This window comes from Acanthisitta chloris, unplaced genomic scaffold, assembly GCF_000695815.1.
Source record: "Acanthisitta chloris isolate BGI_N310 unplaced genomic scaffold, ASM69581v1 scaffold5875, whole genome shotgun sequence".
Taxonomy (NCBI): Eukaryota; Metazoa; Chordata; class Aves; order Passeriformes; family Acanthisittidae; genus Acanthisitta; species Acanthisitta chloris.
Window position 1 is genome coordinate 128,721 of NW_008673046.1, and position 20,280 is coordinate 149,000.

General features: G+C 35.9%; 1 protein-coding gene across 1 annotated transcript in view; it reads right to left on the reverse strand.

The window, feature by feature from the left end:
• The window catches only part of MIPOL1 (mirror-image polydactyly 1), a 150,400-nt gene that overhangs the window by 114,317 nt on the left and 15,803 nt on the right, over positions 1-20,280 (reverse strand). Inside the window, exons 3-7 of the mRNA XM_009074745.1 lie at positions 19,496-19,682; positions 16,830-16,965; positions 15,771-15,876; positions 4,136-4,265; positions 98-131 (exon numbers count right to left, since the gene is read on the reverse strand). Coding sequence (XP_009072993.1) covers positions 98-131; positions 4,136-4,265; positions 15,771-15,876; positions 16,830-16,965; positions 19,496-19,682 — 593 coding nt within the window. The remainder of the gene's footprint in view (positions 1-97; positions 132-4,135; positions 4,266-15,770; positions 15,877-16,829; positions 16,966-19,495; positions 19,683-20,280) is intronic.

The following is a 20,280-nucleotide window of genomic DNA, read 5'->3' on the forward strand; positions in this document are numbered from 1 at the left end:
TTTTTCCCACATCTTAGTTCTTGAAACCCACTCAATTGAACTTAAGCCTCTAAGATATAAGACTGACATCAAGAAATCTCCTCAGAGAATGGCTTACCATGTCATTTTCTTCAGGGTTAATATTTTCTAGCCTAGAAAAAAGGGACACAGAAAGCCTGATCAGTAGCATTTCCTTAGTGCAGCAAAATGAGTTCGCTTTTTAAATCTTTAGAACCTCAAGTAATTTCATTCTACTAGTCTTTAGAGTCAACCATGACACTGAACATATTAAAGTGCCACCTGCTCGACTCCATCTTTCAATAATGCTCCATATCTTCAGCACTGACTTCAGACTGTTAAGTTATTAATGTTTACTGCTATATATGACTACAAGGATCAATTGTTCATATGTGCTTAGATGAAGAAAGTTCCCCAGCGATAGAAATGACTGATGCTCTTATTTTATTTATTTCTGGGCTTACAACTTTTACCTGACTTATTTTTGTTGGTTTTACTGCACCCCAAATGAAACAGAACATGACTTTTGAGGTGATTTTATTTTTTTTCATTTTTTAGCCATTCTTTTTCCACCTCTCTCCTCCACAACAAGGAAAAAAAACAGCTGAAGTTTCCTTAAAAATATTTTGATTTTCTATCTTGCATAAAATAGGAAGCTAAGCCAATTCTCTGCAAGGTACTTATTTAATTCTGGAACAAACCTGCCTGCACTTTCCTCTCTTTCTATTTCAACAGAACATATATTGACCTGTCAAATACAAAGATGATACGAGGAATTTAGTCATACAGAATTGAACACTGGCTGTGCAAAAGCAGTAAGTGATAGCGAAAAAATCTAATAAATGGCATAGTACACATTTTATTTTACCTGAGGTTAGTTAAATGGACAGAGATCTCTTTTCTGGAAAAATGAGCATATTAAAGTTACCTTACCACTCCACTGCTACTTACTTAATGGCGACTTCTACTAAAAGTAGGTCTGCCACTACCCTACGATATTTTAAAAGACAGACACAGTACTATTAAACATTTTCTGAACAGCAAGAGACACTTTCAACAATGGTGTGACAGGTGCTGCTTTGAAGTCATGATTTTAGCTAGCAAACATCATAGAACACTTGACTGCATACTAGCACCTTTTATATTAGAGAATTAGTTTAACCAGATAACAGTATATGACATACTAAATCAATCAGTATAGAAATAAAATCTTTAAATAAAAAAGAAATATTTCAGAATGTATGATCAATGTACAACAGATGGTATATGGAATTCACAAGCAGTAACTGCTCCAATATATTCAGTCAGCACCACAACTAAACAAATCAAAGTAAAAGCTAACCTTTGCTCAGTTTGATTTGTATTCATAAAGTAACAAAAATAATAAAATAACAAACATATTATAGTCCAATTTCTCAGAACTGGCTCCTTGTAGAGTTCCTGCTTTAGGTTTTTACATTGCTCTAAGTGCCACTTCATGTGGGACTTAAAAATGGATATCCAGCTAGTTTGTATTCACAATGAAAGGAACGGTATTTGTCAAAGTAAATTGGCAGGACTGACCTGGCTTCTCTAGAGGACTTCTACCCTGCTAAAAGTGTGGGTCAACAAAATCACCCAGCCAACCAACAGGCTGAGTAAGCAAGACACTTTAGGGAGAAACAGGAGCGGGAACAAGAACAGGAACTTCCGCCATAAGCATACCTTCAGCACACTATTGCCAGAAGGGATCCATCTGTAGATATACAAAAACCTACTTAGGTTACAGTATTTTTAAAAAAGTAGCATCCAGAGCTGTGTATTTGCCCTGCTACCTCTCCCTGTGCTGAGCACAGACAGTAAGCACTAACAATTTAAAACAGGATTTCTCCTCCTCTCATGTCTAAACACACTGTGCTAAAGGAACCCCTAGGGCCAACAGGGCTGTAAGAATTTTAGTTATTACAGTTAAATAATGACAATAGAATTGCTCCAGCTGCTAATTTAAAGAAAGCATTACAGCATTTGATAAAGGTTGGCAGGCTGTTCAATATTGCCCTCTTGTAAAGTTCTCTGACTGGAAGAATTCCAAAGCAGATGGAAGGAGTGACCTGTGCTCTAAAATTTGATGAGTGTGGCACCAGTAGCCAACATTCTTTAAAAAAGCCCAAACCTCAATGTGCTGCACATCTGAGACAGAGAACTTGACCTTTTGAACAATCACCATAAGGAAGAAAATACTAGGGGTTGTAGTTAGAAAAGAAAGTTGGTGTTCTACACAGGGAAATCTCCTATGCCAATTGTGAGACTGTGAATGGCATCAGGGTATCAGACCTCTCCATAAAGCATCCTAAAGAACACCCAAGCGGATGATAGCAACAATGATTGCTGTCCTCTAAATAATAGCAATAAAGTGTAATAGCTTGACTCCAAGCTATCAGCCAACGGAGTTACTGACCCTCTCCTAGGACTAAGTGCTACTTTTGTCATTTTCAGTGCCTTCTGCAACGGCATGTTTTTGAGGAAAGTTCTACGCATGTTCTCCAAGAAATGGTGTTCTCTTTTCTCATCCTTCAGCTTAGAACTAATTTAACCTTCCAGTACATGAGTGAAGCAGACAGAAGGGGTTGAAGGAAAACAAGTGAACGTGTTCTGAGGGATTCATGTGTGTCAATAACTGCCACCCATGTGTCTATGGATTCCACTGCAGAAAAGGTAGCAATGCGCCTGTCACACACTTAATAACCTGTGATTTCTTCCAGAAACCCAAAAGTCATTGACCAGGTCTGTCAATCAGAACAATGAATTTTCTGCAGGAGTCTAGTGCTTTAAGATAAAAGACCTCAAGTTTATGCTAACAGTTTATACACAGTTTCATCTGATGTTTGGAACCATACAAAACCTTCTTTACTCTTGGAACATACAAGATCAGAAAACTGATGGAAGAACCTGGAGACTGAAAGTAAGGTTCACAGTTATGATTCCTCTTATGGGAATTTAAAGCACATCTGTAATTTCCTCCAAAATTGCATTTAAGGCAAGATTTCAGGTGCATATAATGGACTCTGTAGAGATATTTAACACATTATGCACTAATTCTTGTGGGTATAGAATCTCCTAATCTTGCTGCTGAGCTATACTTTCATGCTGTGACAAACCCTAGCAATTTGTAAATTCTACAGAGTAATGGTGCACAAACTACATGCAGATTACTGAAATTTATTTAGGAACATTCTCTGGCCCTAACTACCAAAAGATCCAAAAGAAGAAGACTGGCTTTCTGCCCTAAAGACGAGTGTTCTTAGTAGAAGGAATTTTTAAAAACATACTTGTGCCATTTAGTTAACTAACACAACTGCACCTATTCAGTCTCCTACCAATAAAAACGTGTTTGCTCTGTATTTCTCCTGGCAGAAAAATAAGAGAAATTTCTCAGCTACTCTGGACTTCAGAGGACTACCCTTTGGGGGACTAACACAGTTGATGACTAAGATGATCACAACTCAGATGAAGAAGGATTACATGGAGAGGCAAACTGTTCTTCAAAGCTGCTTATAACCAAAAGTGAGAAATGAAACTGTTCTTGATCTTTCTCCCCTGACTTGACGGTTTTGTTCAACATGAGATTGCCTATTTCGGTTATGTTAACGTGGCATACAAGATGTACTAGTTGTACCCTTATTACCTTACAAACAGCTCCTACACTAAAGCTGAGAAAAAAAACCATATATTTTTACCATGTTGCCCACATGAGTAGTAGAAATTTTGCGGAAAGAAATGTCTAGTGGACTTCAGGGCTTGATTGATTTCCTATATATTGCAACTTTTGACTGACATCCTAGTACTCTGTGTCAAAAGATCCCTATAAAATAACACATTCATCTTATTTATCCCTCAATAAATCAATACCAAAGCTTTTGATTACATCTTTTTATTTTTGTGATCAAAATTATTCACCTTGCTCTCAGTCTCCAGAGAAAAATATCGTCTTTCAGGATAGCTAACAAATTAACCAGTAACACAGTAAGACTAGCCCTAGCCTATTTCATCATGGAGAAGTTTGCACCAAGTTTTCCTATATAACCACTGTTGAGCAGTTTATAACTGCCACAGACTGAAACAACAGCCTTTTTGCACAGGGCAGGGAATGTATACTTACTCTTTGAGAGACTCTTCTAAACGCTGGACTTGCAGAACTGCTTCATCTCTCTCTTCATTGGCTAACCTAAGCCTTGCCATGACAGCCTCATCACGTTCCCGTTGAGCAGAATAAACTTCTTCCACCAGAGCTGCAAAAGTGTGTTCAATAAAGAAGTTTGACAAGGAAAAACACTATTAGATGCATTTACATGGGCCAGCACCTCCCAAAATTAACACTTCTCCACTGACCTTGGATTGTTCTCCATTAAGTCTGTATTGCTTCTCAGACACAACACTAAATTGCTGTTTCTTGCTAAAATCAATACTTTGAGGAATAAAATAAAGCTATGTGTTTTCAAATTCAGTCCTGTAAAATCTAACAGGGCTGTGCATTCTGGATACTTGCTTAATGGAAAAGTAATTCTTAAAGCTCAGAATCATATGAGAGACTAGCAGGTTTCTTCGAGGACGTAGAGTTAAAAGTAAAGATCCATTAAAACTGCTACCATCAGACTGCTTCCTACTGGGGTGGCACACTGATATTAAATATTCTAATATTTTCATAGTCTGTCTCAGGTATCACTAGAGTGGCACAGCTGGCATCTCTCCTCTGCCAAGCCTCTACTTTATTGTGTAATATACTGTTATATTATCTGTTACGGCATACATGGACCTTGGAGCATTAGGTGCCAATAAACTAAGATTTACTCTCTATCCTTGGGAGCAAACTAACACCTTCAAGTCATTCCTCATTCCGAGCTTACGTTTTCTCCCTGCCTTTCCCCTGTCAATATGTCTAACACCATCTCTGGCACACTGCCAGAATCCTTACCTCGACCCTGCCTCCACTAAAATCTTTATTCATACTTTCATCATTTCCCTCTGCAATACTGCAAATCTCTCCTCACAGTCATCATAAAACCCTGCAGTTGAAATGTCTAGGGAGTTTCAGGATGCCATAAGTAAGACTGCTGTCACTCCAAGGCAGAGGACTATATCTCTCATTGTCACAAGCACCTCCAAAAAACTCAGCTGAGGTCTGTAAGTTCCAGAATTCTCCACGCTCCCCTTCTAGTCTGTCAAGCTGGGGTTTAGCCACAGTCTCCTAAGATCATACTACAGTCTCTTTCAAATTTTGGCATTTATTTCTCAAGAACTTCCTGTATTAATACTTCATGTATTCCACTGCTTCTGGACTTCCTTACTACCTTCAGAACTCTTTAATGCTCTCTGAACCATTGCTTACATCATTAAGCTAAGATCGCAAACAAAGGCTTCCTCCTCCACTTTGGCCTAGAGCTTTTATTCCTCCATTCTTACCTCAATTGGCATCAACTGCATTGCCTCTATATGTTTATTCTTACATCACCCTTGTACATAACTGCACAAAAACTTCATAGTGTGGTATAAAACATTTCATGCTTCTTCACATAATGGAACAATAGGAACACAGAAGCACTTTTTGATAGCAGCTATAATGCAGGCACAAAATACACTTTACCAGCACCAAAAAACTAGTAAAGTGTTAAAACTCCCCAAACAACTGAAATACAAAAAGTGGTAAGTTTATGTAATGTCACAAGCAGCTCAGATAACCAGGGATGTAAGACAAGCAAGAAAAAGAAAAACAGAACAGAAAAAGCATCTGGAGAGATAAATTAGCAAGGTGTTCAAGGTAGGAAAGCAAACCTCTTGTCCTCAAGCTGAGGAGTAAGGAAGCATTTTTTGGCAGGTCTAGCAAAAGGCTGCAGGCTAACAGCAGACAGGACAAAAGGTAACAGGGAAAGGTTAAATGTTACTTCTGGAAATGCAGTCCCTCCCCTCAGAAGAATCTACAGAGGAGCAGCAAGCCCAGTTATCAGGCCAGAGCTGTAACAAGTTGCGTCCCAACCACAACAACAACAAAAAACCAAAAAAACCCCAAAAACCAAAACCAAAACAAAATAAAAAACAACCAAACCCACAGAAATTCAGCATCAGAAGCACAAATACACAAAATTTAACAAACACTGATTTAATTCTCTTCTATTTGAGTATTTCACAAGAACAGTGTCTTTTTTTCTAAGTTGAAAACCTATTTCCCTTGTTTGCAACAAAAAAGCTTTGCTTGATGTGGTATAGGAAAATTAAGACATGAGTAAAGAAGCTGCAAAACTGCATGTGGACAGGTTGGTATCCAGGAATAATTCTGCAGCACTTGGAGAGAATGAGTCTGATATCTGCAAAGGTAGGTGGCTCAGCAAGAACAGAACAAACTGTACGAGGTAGGCTGTGCATTTCAGCACATCAGTTGCTGAGATCTGTGAGCGCAGGGAAACTAGTGCCTCCGTGTTGACTGCCCAGGTAAATGACAACACAACTGCTATGTCCTGAAGGGATCTGGAATACAAAAGCAGTTTGATTGTGTGTGGCAATTATTACCTATCAGTACCTTAATACATTTGTTTACTATAATTTTTCCTGTAAATTTTGTCTGATTATCTAGCATCATGCCAGAGACACTGCACAGAGAGCCCCTTCCTTAAACCAGCATGTGGAAACATTATGCAATTTTCATAATGAAAACATCTGCTGGAATGAATAGAAACCTGCCTAAGGTAACTGAAGATTTGGCACTTACTACTATTCACAGGTTAATTGCTTTCCAGATTAGTTAACTTCTTTCTGGTCTCTTCAAGTGCATCCCTTCTCCTGTCAAACTTTAGAACATCCTCAGCTCAGCATGAAAAACCAAAGTTTGCTGACTCCTGCAATGGATCCCAAACATACAAGTACACCTAGAGTGACTGGTTTTTGGCACTGCTAATTCCCTCTCTGCGTAACTACAGCCAGTGGTATAACGACTATACAGGCTTTTAAAAAACAGATTATTGCTTATTTGTACTTAAACCAAAGTTATGTATATATAACAGTATGAAAACATTCTGAAAAAGAGATGTTTTTAAGCTTCTTAAGCATCCTGCTTATCTCAAGTCTTACCATCCCAAATAACAGCCCAGAAGGTAATTGTCTTGAACAGCAAACCCTTCCCCCAGTCCAAGTTCCATTACAAAACAGTCTTTTGACTATTAGCTATGGAAAAGTGACTTAAATTGTGCAATTTCTTGTTTTCTTATCCTTCCACTAAATTAAAGCATGGGAGTAAATATCCCAATGACCAGATCCAACACCTACATTAAAAAAAAAATTATAGCAGTTCAGTATCAATTACAAGTGTTTGGCTTTTACTTATATTTCTTAAAAGTAACATTGCAAATCAATTGTTTAATATTAAAACAGATTAGGGAAAGTACAAAAAATCATGTAAGATGCTTGCATGGTAATCTAAGTTTGAAAAAAAAACCCCTTAGTTACATGGCATGTAGCTATACTGACACCGACTAAAAGAAATGACTTATTTAAAAAGTAATTAAAAGTCCTCATCTAACTCATTTTAATGGTCTACAGAAGACTAACTGACCTGATTTCTTTACCAGCCAAACCTTCTGCTGAATTTAGGTTAGACATTTTTGTTATCCAACGCCTCCATATTTCTGAGTCTATTTAATATTTTACTAATTCCTTTTGTCATAATATATGGAATATTATGACAGTTACACAAATGCAGGTGACCTGAAGTATGATGTAACAATAACATTCACCATTCAGATTGAGCTATGGATGAGTCACAACTGTAAATTCAGGACAGTAAGGACCACAGCATTCTTCAAATAAGTAACTGAAATACACACACCTTTCAGTTTCAATGCAGCAGCAAATCAAAACATTTTGCATCATATCTAGGAAAATGTGTAAAGTATAAGCTGTCCAATTAAAGTCTATGAGAGAAAGTGACAGGAAATTCCTCCATATTAAAAATACTAAAGAATATCCAGATTATCATCCCTATGCTTCTTAAAAATGCCAGGCAAAAACTAATTGAGACTATCAAGTCAGGCTCCTAAACCCCATCCAAGTCATGCCATATCCAGCAAAATACCAGCTCCATACTGGCACACCAACTTGATGCCTGATCCAACGAAAAAAGAGATACTTAGTCACCAACTGCTCTGGTCGACACCACAAGATTTTTCTTGGAGACCTTCCAGTGGCACACTGACCAACCCTATCCTGTCGTTTTGAGGCCTGACCAACAAGAAACACAAATTCTTAAAGAACTCATGTTTCAAGTAAGAAAATTACGCACAAAAATGAAGTGTGGATAGTCTAGTATGAAGTTAAAATTAATTGTGCCATGTACTCATTCATATAGATATTATGACATTCAAAAATTAAAATATTTACATCCCAGAGTGCTAAATTAAGAAAAAAGGATTATTTGCCAACGCTTGCAAATATTGTAAGATATGTAAATCTAGCATTACTACTTAGTTGCATAAACTTTATTTATTTTGGAATAATTTAATAACATCTTTCTCCTTGTAACTAAAACCCCTGCACACTCTAAAAGAGCTCTTTATTTTAAAAGAATCATTATGCTAAACTCATCAATTCTAAAACATTTTTAGTTTTTAGTAAAGAAAACAATTGTAAACAGAGAGCTTTTGTAAGGTAGATAGCTATTACAAAGTTCACTTAGAAAATCAATATAGCATTTTAGCTGGAATTTGCTCATTAAACACCCACAGCTCTAATGCAAATTATGATGGAATGAATAAAGCAAATACATATGCTTCTTTCTTTTTATTAAATGTAAAATCTACTGTTAATTGCATCTGGTATGTCATATAAACTTTTCTCCTTAACTATTAAATGGAAGCTTTTACAAAAGTCATTAGAGATTCTCTTTCTTTGACTTGTATAAATTTCAATATTTGTTCAGTAAAGGTTCACAGCAGTTAAATTACATTAACAAATATTATTAGCTACTATGTAAGCCAACTAAGTAAAATACTTATATTGCAGGTAAAACAAATCAATGGGTGTTTACAATAATATTTGGATATGTCCATTTTTAAACAAGCTTATCAAATATCATGTAATTCTTAGTCAAATGAGAGAGACTCAAAGTAGATTTTTTTATCCCAAATACTCAAATTTGTTTAGTAAGCTAATTGTTTTCTAATATGGGCAAAAGTAAATATGAAGAAGATGAACCATACTGAGTATGAGTTTACTGAGTCAAAGCAGTGTACATATTTTCTTAGTTGAACCTGATTCTTTTGGCAAACTTATCTTCTATACTTCTTAAACTACCTTTAAAACACAGCAGTAATGAGAAGTTGTGCTGGAAATCATACTGGTTTAAACAGTGGTTCATGATTTTCTGAACAACAGAACTTTGGGGGAAGTGAGGGAAGCATGACTCCCAGGGTAAAAGTCTGTTTGCTTATTTCCTAGAGGTCACCTGCATAAATAAAACTGAATAACAGAGGTAAAAGAAGAAAATGTTTGGACTTAAAAGATCTATGGGAGCAAAAATCACTTCACATTACTCATTAAAAAAGTAAAATCAGACTACAGGACAGACCTTATATAGAAAAGATGAGATCACTATCCACACTGCTACTGTACCTCAGAAGATATGGCAAATACTATAACACTACAACCACTGGTTTTCAAGATAAGTCAATTTTACAGAAATAATAGCAATATTTTAGACTTTGCATGGTGTTTGACATCAGAGGTGATGAAATACTGGTTTTGACTTTGGATTATGTGGAAAGAAAAAAATGATCCAAGAAACAGTACAATTAAAATATTGCTAATTGTTTTTGCAACAAGCAGTAGTTATAGCAAGCACTTACTTCCAAGAAAAAGACACAGTGAGAAAGACATTTTGTTAACAACAATAGATTGATGCAGCAGTACAGGGTTTTGCAGTTTAAGATTTAATATTCAAGATCAGTGGTTGCTGAACAATAAGTGACTTGGGATTTTCTTTGGCATCAATTCTGGTACATTCAAAGTAATTTTACTAGTTACTTGTGCAATGTCAGCATCAAGAAATACAAATGAGATTATATGCTTTTAGAAAAAGGCTCTCAGCAGCTTAATTTATGAATTAACTGAAAAATAATAATGAATGACTGAAAAAAATTTCAATGCATGATTTGACTTCTGTTTCATAAAGCCCTAAGATAGGAGTGAATGCTGAAATTATGTGAAAAATGAAACAAAGAATATTTTCTGTTTTCTGTCTTTTGGAGATGTATATTATTCTGGAAGAAAAGCAGAAACATGAAAGAACTTGCTTGGTCAAGGCATACTTAGAATTCAAGATTCCTACAATGGGCTGCTTGTTTATCCTGCTCAGTTGCTTCCATGAAAAAAAAACCTGTCAGCTGAAATTTATCCTGCAGAGAGGTTTAACTGAAGCTTTTTAGGGATTTCTGTTTTGTTTTCACTTTGGATTTCTGGGTAGCAGCTACGTGAATGTGAGGAATTAGAGTAGTATACTGGAAAAGAGGTGCAATGACTACCTGCCTTTTCGTTTTAATCAGTTCTCCCATCCCAGCCCACCATTGCTGGAAATTAGACATGACTGTTTAATCATAAGAGGACTGGAAACTACTCCTGCCATTTACAGATGGGCAGCTATAATTATATTTTATATAACCATATGGATATATGCTTGTTCTCCTTACAGAAATACAAACATGCATGTGTTTGTTAACCACTCATATTAGAAATCAAAATCCTCTGAGACTTCTACTACCAGATTTAATGACTGTGCTCACAATTCTAAAATTAGTCAATTTTATCATAGCCAAATGAAAAAAAAATTACTGCACTGCTATTAAAGCCTTTAAAATGTGTCATTAATTGGTCTTTGTGCATACATGTTACAAAATGGAGATAATCCCTAGAAATGTTCAAATTCTAAGGCCCTTACACAGTTCTCATTCAGGTTAATGGCAAACTATCATAAGCTCCAGGGCTGACTGTTGACTTAAAAATAGTGCTGACATGTTCTATTACGAAACAGACAACTTAAGTTTCTAGCTTTTTCTTTTTTGAAAGCTACCATTCATTTACTCCAGTTATGACCTATAACTGAAAAATAAAAGCAAAATAGTGATAAGAAGACCATAGGAAAATTACTTAAGAGTTTTCACCGGGCTGTACCAGGAGTTATAGACTACAAGTCATTTACACCTAAATGTGACTTTATAGATAAAGCAATCTGAACAAACACTGATAGAACACAGTGACTTCTTTATTGCTTTGTGTTTGTTGTATGTATTTAATGCATAGTATTCATCTGCTCCTACATATCCAATGCTATAAACAGAGTGTTCTTAGTAAAAGACTAAAGTTGCTTAGTAGCAGCTCTGCATAAGGTTTTCTTTGTGTATTCAGATCACAATTCGATGTAAAAAAAATAAAGTGGGAAAGAATAGGAGAGAGTATTATACACAGACCCCAAGGCAGTTCTTGTGAAAGCCAATTCCTGTACCATATTTAAGCCTCTGCTACTAATACACTAAATACAGCTGACTTCAAAAATCAAACCATAAACTTTTTTTTCAGTGAATAATTACTGATGCCTGAATATTTACTTTCAGGGGGAAAATATAAGCACTGCATTACAGTTTGCAAGTTATAATTTGTCAGGTTAAAGAAAAGTTCTGCAATACCCTGGGAAGTAGATTATTTGCAGACCTTTTTATTCCTGAATTAAACCTAATTCCTTATGCTTATCTAGCATTGCCGTGAGGAAGAAGGGTCAGACTAGTTGAAAAAATATGCAGAAGATACTGACTTGCTTTTTAACATACAAGCTCCATCCATAAATAGCTTAGTAATTGCCACTTTAATCTATGCAAACTCATCATATATGGTACTTCAGAGCTGCATGCAACTTTTTGATAATCAACAATTCTGACAATCTGAAGATAAAATTACATTGTTGCAAATTAAACTGTTAAAAATTAACCCAAGAATTTCTCAGTCACAATGTCCCCACTTTGGGTTTTTTTCTGTCCTTTAGATGGATTGTCTACCTTCCCATACATGATTGAAACCCTAGAGCTATTTTCAAAATTGTGCTATTTATCAAGAAATATTTTGAAAACATATTCAGGAAATAGTATTCCATAATGAAGCATTAATAGGACAACCCCCTAAGAATTATATAGACTAAATATATAAACACATTATGCATAGAAAACTGGGTTAGGGAAGTATATGCATTACCTACTTCAACTGTAAAATACCATTCATATTTAGGTTTATAAACACAAGAGTTGGGAACTATTGAGTTCTTTTGGCTAAAGCCCAATATTGGCCTTATTTCAGTTTAATTGGAAGAGGATCTTGAATTCATCTTCTCCATGAGATATCAGGAACCTGGATTTCTGTTTGTACCAAAGGTTAATAAGAAATGTGTCTGCAAAAGTCAAACAGCATTAAATACCAAAAACTGATTATTATTCTGCAGGAGTTGTTCTGTCATTCATAATCTCTCCATGCTCCAACCTTCCACAGCTAATCTTTAATGGATGACATGCAGGAAAGAAAAATAACGTCTAAAAAGGGACTCTAAAGTGAGCTTTGAAGAAATGGAAAATACTTTTCTTCTGTGCTGGAAGTTATTGCCACCCAAAGTTTATTACTGGCAAGATTACTTATTTCCTCTTACTTTATGGGATATTAAATCAAATTAACTCTAAGCTAATAGCCACTAGGATATTTGGTTTTACCTTTGCTATTAAAACTATTGCACATGCATATTCAGTAATTATTTTTCAAGTTAATTTAGGAAATTTCAAATAGTGTTCATGAACATTTACATGTCATATTTGAGACTTCCAGAATACCAGAAATGCAAATTCACTTCATTTTTGTGAAAAAAGACATGTAATAGGGACTTCATTGTGGGTACAGTGCTGCAGTTTCCAAGAGACTGTATAACATATAGAACAGTATAGAAGTATTGCTTTCCTCTTTTTCCGCAATACATTTCCTGTTATTACCCTGGGCTTTCAGAGAGCATCTGCAGAAATCTAATATTGTTTTCAGGCACTAAAGGTGGCGTGCAACACCTAACAGGGCTGGACTCAATCCTGCTGAGTTGACATTGATTTAAAAAAATTTCAACTTTTGGTAATATTACTATTAGATACTGGAAAAAAACCCCAACAAACCAATCCCACAGAATAGCCATTGCTACAGAAAAATATAAGGAAAAATATTTTTTATTAGTTTTTCCTTCAGAATTAGTGTCTATATATATAGCAGTGTACCAAAATATTCTAAGCACTGAGGTTCTGATGCCAGCTATGATATATCTTGGTGCAGTAATGGCAGGAGTTACTGTGAGAAGACCAGGTCTTTGATATTTTTACCAGTCTAGAGAGGCTACCACTTCGCTCTTTAATTCTCCCTTACACTCAATCAGCTCTTTCCACTAGAAGTTCCCTGTTTCATTCTTCTGTTAGGAAAAAATGAAGTCACTTATTATGTCCATCCAAAGTGAGATCTGTTCTCTCTGTTAGTTCTTTTGAAGAGTTACTTCTTCGCAATACCTCCATCTTCATCTTCCAGTCTGTCCTCAGAAGATGTATGTTCCTTCCCTCTCTCCACTCCCAAAGGGGGCACCCATTCCCTTTTCTGTCTTCAGCTTTTCTGTTCTTTCCATGGGACTTGCTTAGGTATAACCCATCAATTAGAGGGTTACTTTTTAAAACAGAATTGTAATATTCCTCAAAGTAGGTAACACCTTTATGGTGTACTTTTCTGATGTTCCTTACAATATAATTCTCTGGAGTCACTTTCTTATCATAAAGTCAGTACTAAGTAATAAAAATGCAAACATCTATATTTACAAGCTTCGGTCTACCATGTGTTATACACTGCAGTAATTAAACATTAACTAGTAACATGAAATTACAGCAGGATGTGTTCTCCCTTCCCCAAAGAACTTAACACAGGGGGAAAAGTTTTTCCTTAAACACACTGCCTCTTTTTTATTAGGTTCTGCTTGTCCATCAGAACTCTCCCCAAGGCTTTTATGAGAGAGAGACACCTAGACCTCCAAAAATTCACATTATTCATGATTTCAAGCCATTTATCCAAACTTGGTAACATTTTTAGAAATGAAAGCAAAAAACCTGTGAAATATTAACGATGCTTCCTTTTGGCAAACAGCTTAAGTAGTAAGGAGCCTCTCGCCCTCTCTCAGCATTTAAAGGATTTTATACTTCCTGTACTCATAAAAGGAGAAAAAAAGGCTATATTTTTAAAGGTCATCCTTAAGACACATTGTAGCTCTCATTAAAATTTGGTTTATTCCTCCTTTTAAAATAGAATAAGTTTGTTAATAATATATCCATATTCATGACACTCTGTTCTGAAGAGAAAAATATGCTTAGGGCATAATTAGAACATTTAAACAGTAACGTAGGAAAAACCCCAATTTACTAACAAATATTTCAACTGTATCCATAAAAAGGAAACTAAACATGTTTTTGACACACCTTTCTTTCCAGGTTTTAATGAACAATGAACACCATATCAAAGAGAATTGAGTAGAGGTAAAACACTGGGCAAATATCCAGGAACAAACACAAAACTCAGATTCAACCCAAACAATTTGCATTAGCCTGCTGGATATAGCAACGATACACAGTGTGGATTTCTTTTCTTCTGAAAATAAAGCAAGCAGTTATGTGAAATTAAGTAAGAATAAAATTATGCCTGCATTTCAATTTGTTTCCTAATATGTAGATTATATTTACTTTTCCCCTTCCCCAATACGGAAAATCTAAGAACTCTCTCTTCCATCTATAATATTCACAGTATACTGTTTTCTCAGGAGTTTGATATTAAGTGGAAAGTCAGCCATCTGTTTTTCAGCTGGAGAGTATATTTTCTGCTACATTTTCCTGAAAGCAGTTACTCTTTCAGTACCAATATTTTGGGGACAGGCATGAGTACTATTAATACTATAGGAAGCGTTAAACACTTGCAGAAAAATCTTAAAGTATTTTTCATCCACTGGCTACACTGTACACACAGTCACTTTTCAATAATAAAAATACTTAGCTTCATTACTTTAGAAATTTCTGAAAGCATAAAATACTAACTGCCTCCATGCTTGTATATCTACCCAAAGAACAATTAAGAACAAATATAAGCATGCATTCACTTTTAACCATAAACTTAAAACCCTCTCCTTTTGAGAATTTATATAAACTTCATTCACTGGAGACATACCATCATCTGACAAAAATTCATTATAACTACCAAAAGAACAGATTTTCAAGAACACTGCAGGTCTCTAGTTGAGGTGAATGTGCGACTATCTCCATACACGGGGTGGGGGTAGTATTGCTCTGAACGAGCTAAAACAATAAGTGGTATTTGAACTGCTGGTTGAAAGGTAGAGGCACTGGTAATCATTATTTCCCCTTGTTTGTTCAGGACCTTCCAACAAAACAAACAACCTTTTTGTGATTGGATTGACATGGTGTTAACAATGCATTTAATGCCCAAATCAGTATGAATACAGGTAAAGCTCCTACTAATACCAGTACCAGGATGTTAAAGCCACCTATTTTCTAAGCAACTCTAAACAGCCACACATAAAAAAAAAGTCAAATCTTCCCTCCTTTAGCAAATAAAGCTAACATTCACTAGGCCACGTCATATAGCAACCACGGGTACTGTATGAGCCACACAGCCATCTGTTAAACACTTGCCTACTGTACCTGCAATCTTTTCTGCAATCTTAGCTTCTGTAGCTTTCTCTTGCAACTCTAAGTCCAGTTTTATTGTCTTCAACTCCTTGTCTTTTTCATCCAGCTTATCTTGGAGCTGAATTGAAGAAACGGGCAGTAAGATTCTTACATGGCCAAAACAGTCAACTAGCTCTTTTAAACACAATGAAATTTTAAATAATCATTTCCTTCCCCCAAAATACAGACACTAAGCATTACAAAAGAATGTCAATTGATTTTATTTATTTATTTATTTAAGGGACAAATGTTAAAAATTTCTTCTTTAACATCTGCCTTATTGTGCTCTGTGAGACAAGCAGCAATGTGAGTGCCATTGTTCTTACTTGGGATTCTCTTCTTCAGGTATCACCAGCTGGTCTTGCTAAGGAAGTTCGGAATTACATGGCATATAATGCAGGTAGTGTCTGCATGAGTAGCCCACTTCCCACCAAGAGTACTGACATCACAGCATGAAGAGACTGTGGTGTAAATGCATAATTTTTCATGTTCATCACCAGATAGAAAACTGGTATTGTTTTACATATACTAGGCCTTTATTTTAAATGGGAATTCACTAAATCTGTTCTTGGACAGATATCTGAGCTTGCCATTGAATATTCAATGACACTTAGTGGAAGGACTACAGTGTTTTACGGTGTTTAGGTGCAATGTTCACGTAGGATGGAATTTTCTTCCCCTCAACAAAGAGGAGGTATCAGGACACATTCATTATCTGAACCACATGTAGAGAAGCATGAGCTCCAGATTCTATTCATGAAGTCCTGGCCTTGTCTTTGTTTCTCCTTGGTTTTCACCCAGGATGCAAGAACCTATCTCACTGATTAAAAATATCAGAGGGTAGGTTGAAAGGGTATTTTTTAATTCCAGAGAAACAGTTGTTAAACCGATACTAGGAATCCCAAATGACAAGAAGTTAGCGATAGGTGCACTAAAATAAATAACAAAACTCAATTAGGAACACTTAAAATTGCATGTTTTGTAAGGCAACCATAAAAAACATATACTGTTATCTGAATATCTAAATTGTACCTTTTTATTTTTGGCCCTCAGAGTGTCCAATTCTTTCAAAAGGAATGCAGTTTCTGTTTTTCCACCTAAATCTGCAGCATCCTTCCAAGAGGGTATAAATTCAGGGAGTGTCCTCTTGGTCTTTCTTTCTACAGTGCTTTGTTTAGGAAGGAAAAAAAGAAAGAAAGAAAAATAATTTTTAAAAGTTATTGCTCCACCCTCCTGAAACAAAATACACAGAAGTAAGTTATCAAAAATCATTAACCATTGCAAATGCATTAAATAGTCAGAAAAAGGGATGCCCTTCAATCACTTCTTAGAGCTGTAATTCTGAAAAGATTCTCTAAGTCTGGAATAGTAAATATATATACTACAGTACTAAAGCAAAAAAACAGATTAATATAAATTTGCTATGAAGCCTATAAACAGCAAATGCTTAAGGAAAGCAAATATTAAAAACCATTGCAACAGAGCAAACAAAACAGAGCAACAAAGTAATAAAACATTTGGGAATCAAATTGATGCACATGTTAAAAGAAACCAAACTCTTTCATAGGACGTTAAGTGAAATGAGAACAACCTTAAAACAAGATCTTGGAGTTCACTTTGAAGAAATCTGTAAAATAATGGTGTGATTCTAAATATTATAATTGACAACAGGAATTCCATACTGCATGCCACTTGGGAGTTTTAAGATAACTTACTAGCCAGAGACACGATAAAATAAGACAAGATTCAATGGCCAGACAAATTCTGTCTCAAAGTAAGATTCTATAAAACTCCTTGGCTATGCATTGATACCCACAGATCACTCAGACCTCACTTGTAAGAAGGCAGCAAAATCAGATGAATGGGTTAGAATGGGGATTAACAAACATTTTTAATGTACATTTTTGATGCTTCCTGTAAGTGTTTTTTGGTTATAGGCTTCACAGTCAAGGAGTCATAAGAAGGAGCCACAGAAAAGCTCTACCTTCTCAACTCCTGTTTCTACTGAATACATTATTTCTTAATGTGTAATTCACATCCTAGAAAGAAAAGGAAAGCTATCTGAGGCTCCAAAGAGTTTCCCTTAGGTAGACAGTTGTCTGTATTCAGCTACCTCTTTTTCATCTGCTTTCCTTGGATTTATTTTCTTTATGATTCTTTAGGAAGGAAGTTAAGATCTGTACTCTGCAGGCAAACTGTGCAACCTAAAGCCCAAACACAGACAGCAGGGAGATTCCCATTAAAAATAAAAGTACTTTCTTAGTGCATTACGCTGTGTATGGGGCAGAAGAGTGCTTAAATTAGTTGTCTTCACTTTTGACATCCTTCAAAGCCTATTTCATCCTTGCTCTGTCTAGCAAATTTCATTTAGTAATTTTTCAGGCAGCAAGTAATAGATGCCTCTAGATACTATTGCCCAGGCATTACAAAACTAGCATTTCTTGTGTCCTTTCCATGCTCAGAGATGCTTCCATAAACAAGTTTGAATCTAACTCATCATCATCTTAAACTGAAAGAGGCTAAGTTCACATTAGCTATTAGGAAGGACTTCTTTACTCAGAGGGTAGTCAGAAACAGGAACAGTGTGCCCAGAGAAGTTGAGGATGCCTCATCCCTGGAAGTGTTCAAGCGCTAGATGGGGCCCATCCTAGGCAACCTGGCCTGGTGGAAAGTGTCCTTGCTTATGGCAGGGAGATTGGAACTAGATGACCTTTAAGGTCCATTCCAACCAAAACCATTCTATGATCATCATTCAACCCTCAATGTTTCTTCGCAATGTCTAAAAGAAATGTTGACAAATCACATTGATGGTACATCCAGATCATCATCTACAATGCAAATCAACACTGACTCAAAATTTCCTGGGTTGTTCTTTATCAAGATATTTTATCATCTTATATTGTAATGGCAATATATTTGGGGAAGGACAAATTTAATGTAATTTATATAGTATCAATGTGCTGGTTTTGCCTAGGATGGAGTTAATTTCTTCTCAGTAGCTGGTACAGTGCTGTGTTTTGGCACATAGCTTTAGGAGTCTACCTAGAACAAACCTGCAGATGGTTCAACATGCTGACTGCTGTGGAAGGTTAATCTCCATGTTCAAGACCAGCTTATTGCCAGTGGGAGTGGCACTGGTGAAAGACATGAGCAACAATCTTCGGCTGAGTCTGTGCTGGGCTGTACTTAACCACTTAACTGCTTTCAGTGAAGGATGCATTAACCTAACAGTATAGCTTGGTCCCTAATGCAAAAAAAGGCAATAAGGCAAATAGAAAAGTACTATGGATTGGGTTTGGCCCAATAAATCACCACTAGAGCAGACTAAAGATAAAAAAAGCTCAGATGTAGAATCTGCTAGACAGTTGAGGAATTAGTGTATTTTTCAGAAGTGTATCATAAGGCTTTGCAGACAAGCCCATTTGCAAAACTAACTGCCACCCTCAGTTGACTGGGTCTTCAGAATGCTTAAGTAACTCAAACTGGTAGCATGTTCCCTAGTTAGCTAGTTATACCTTTGTATATTATGTCACATATAGAATGAGTGCATGTATTTCTTAAGACTGCAGTTGAGGGCCATTGTACAGTACAGAAATTAATGACAAAAAATGACCAAAATTAATGACAGAATAAAATTTTCAGAGCTTTTATTAAACTTTTCAACCCTATTTGTCCTTCACCAGATTCCTGTCACATACCTTAATTCTTCAGGACCAGAATTACAATCATTTAGGTTTCCTCCTCTTTGACTGGTTGCTGACAAATCTGAAAGTTTCAGTGCTTCAGTTTCTGCCTGGACGAAAAATTCTCGCGTTTTATGAGAATTCTGACAGCACTGAAGTTCAATGCAAAAGTCTTCCTTTTTCTGTTCCAAGATGTGCATTTCTAATTGGAAAGAGAAGCAAACACATTTTTTCATTTGGAGAAAGAAGCACAAACCTGAGATTTCTCATTTGAAAATGGTTTGCTATATTCTTATTTGCAGCAGAAAGCAACAAGTAATTTAATTTCAGATTCACACTTTCTTCGCCACTAAGGAACAAGACCTGTGTTACCTACAGCATGGATGTAGGAGTTACAACTTATTTACTGGATTTTTCTCATGGAAATATGAAAACGTCATCACCATTTCCTAATCCCTCTTCCCCTTAAATGATTGCTTAAAATAATGCTGACTGGAGAAAATTATCTTTTGTAAAAATCAGCTCTACCATAGCAAGATGTGATGCATTTCTGCTACAGAGAGGGTAATTTTCAGGTTATTAACTAGACTTTTACTTAACTTAGACTCATTTTCATCCATTTTGGCTACAAAAGGAACAGCATCAAGCTGCAATTAGCAAAAAAAAATTTAAGGCCACATTATTCACTCCTGGAGAGTGTGAAGTACAGGCTCATACAACTAAAGAACTTGAAGAATGCCAAGCAGAAATTGTGCCAAAGAAAAAATTATCTGACTAAAATGCTGAGTGTGATAGTTAGT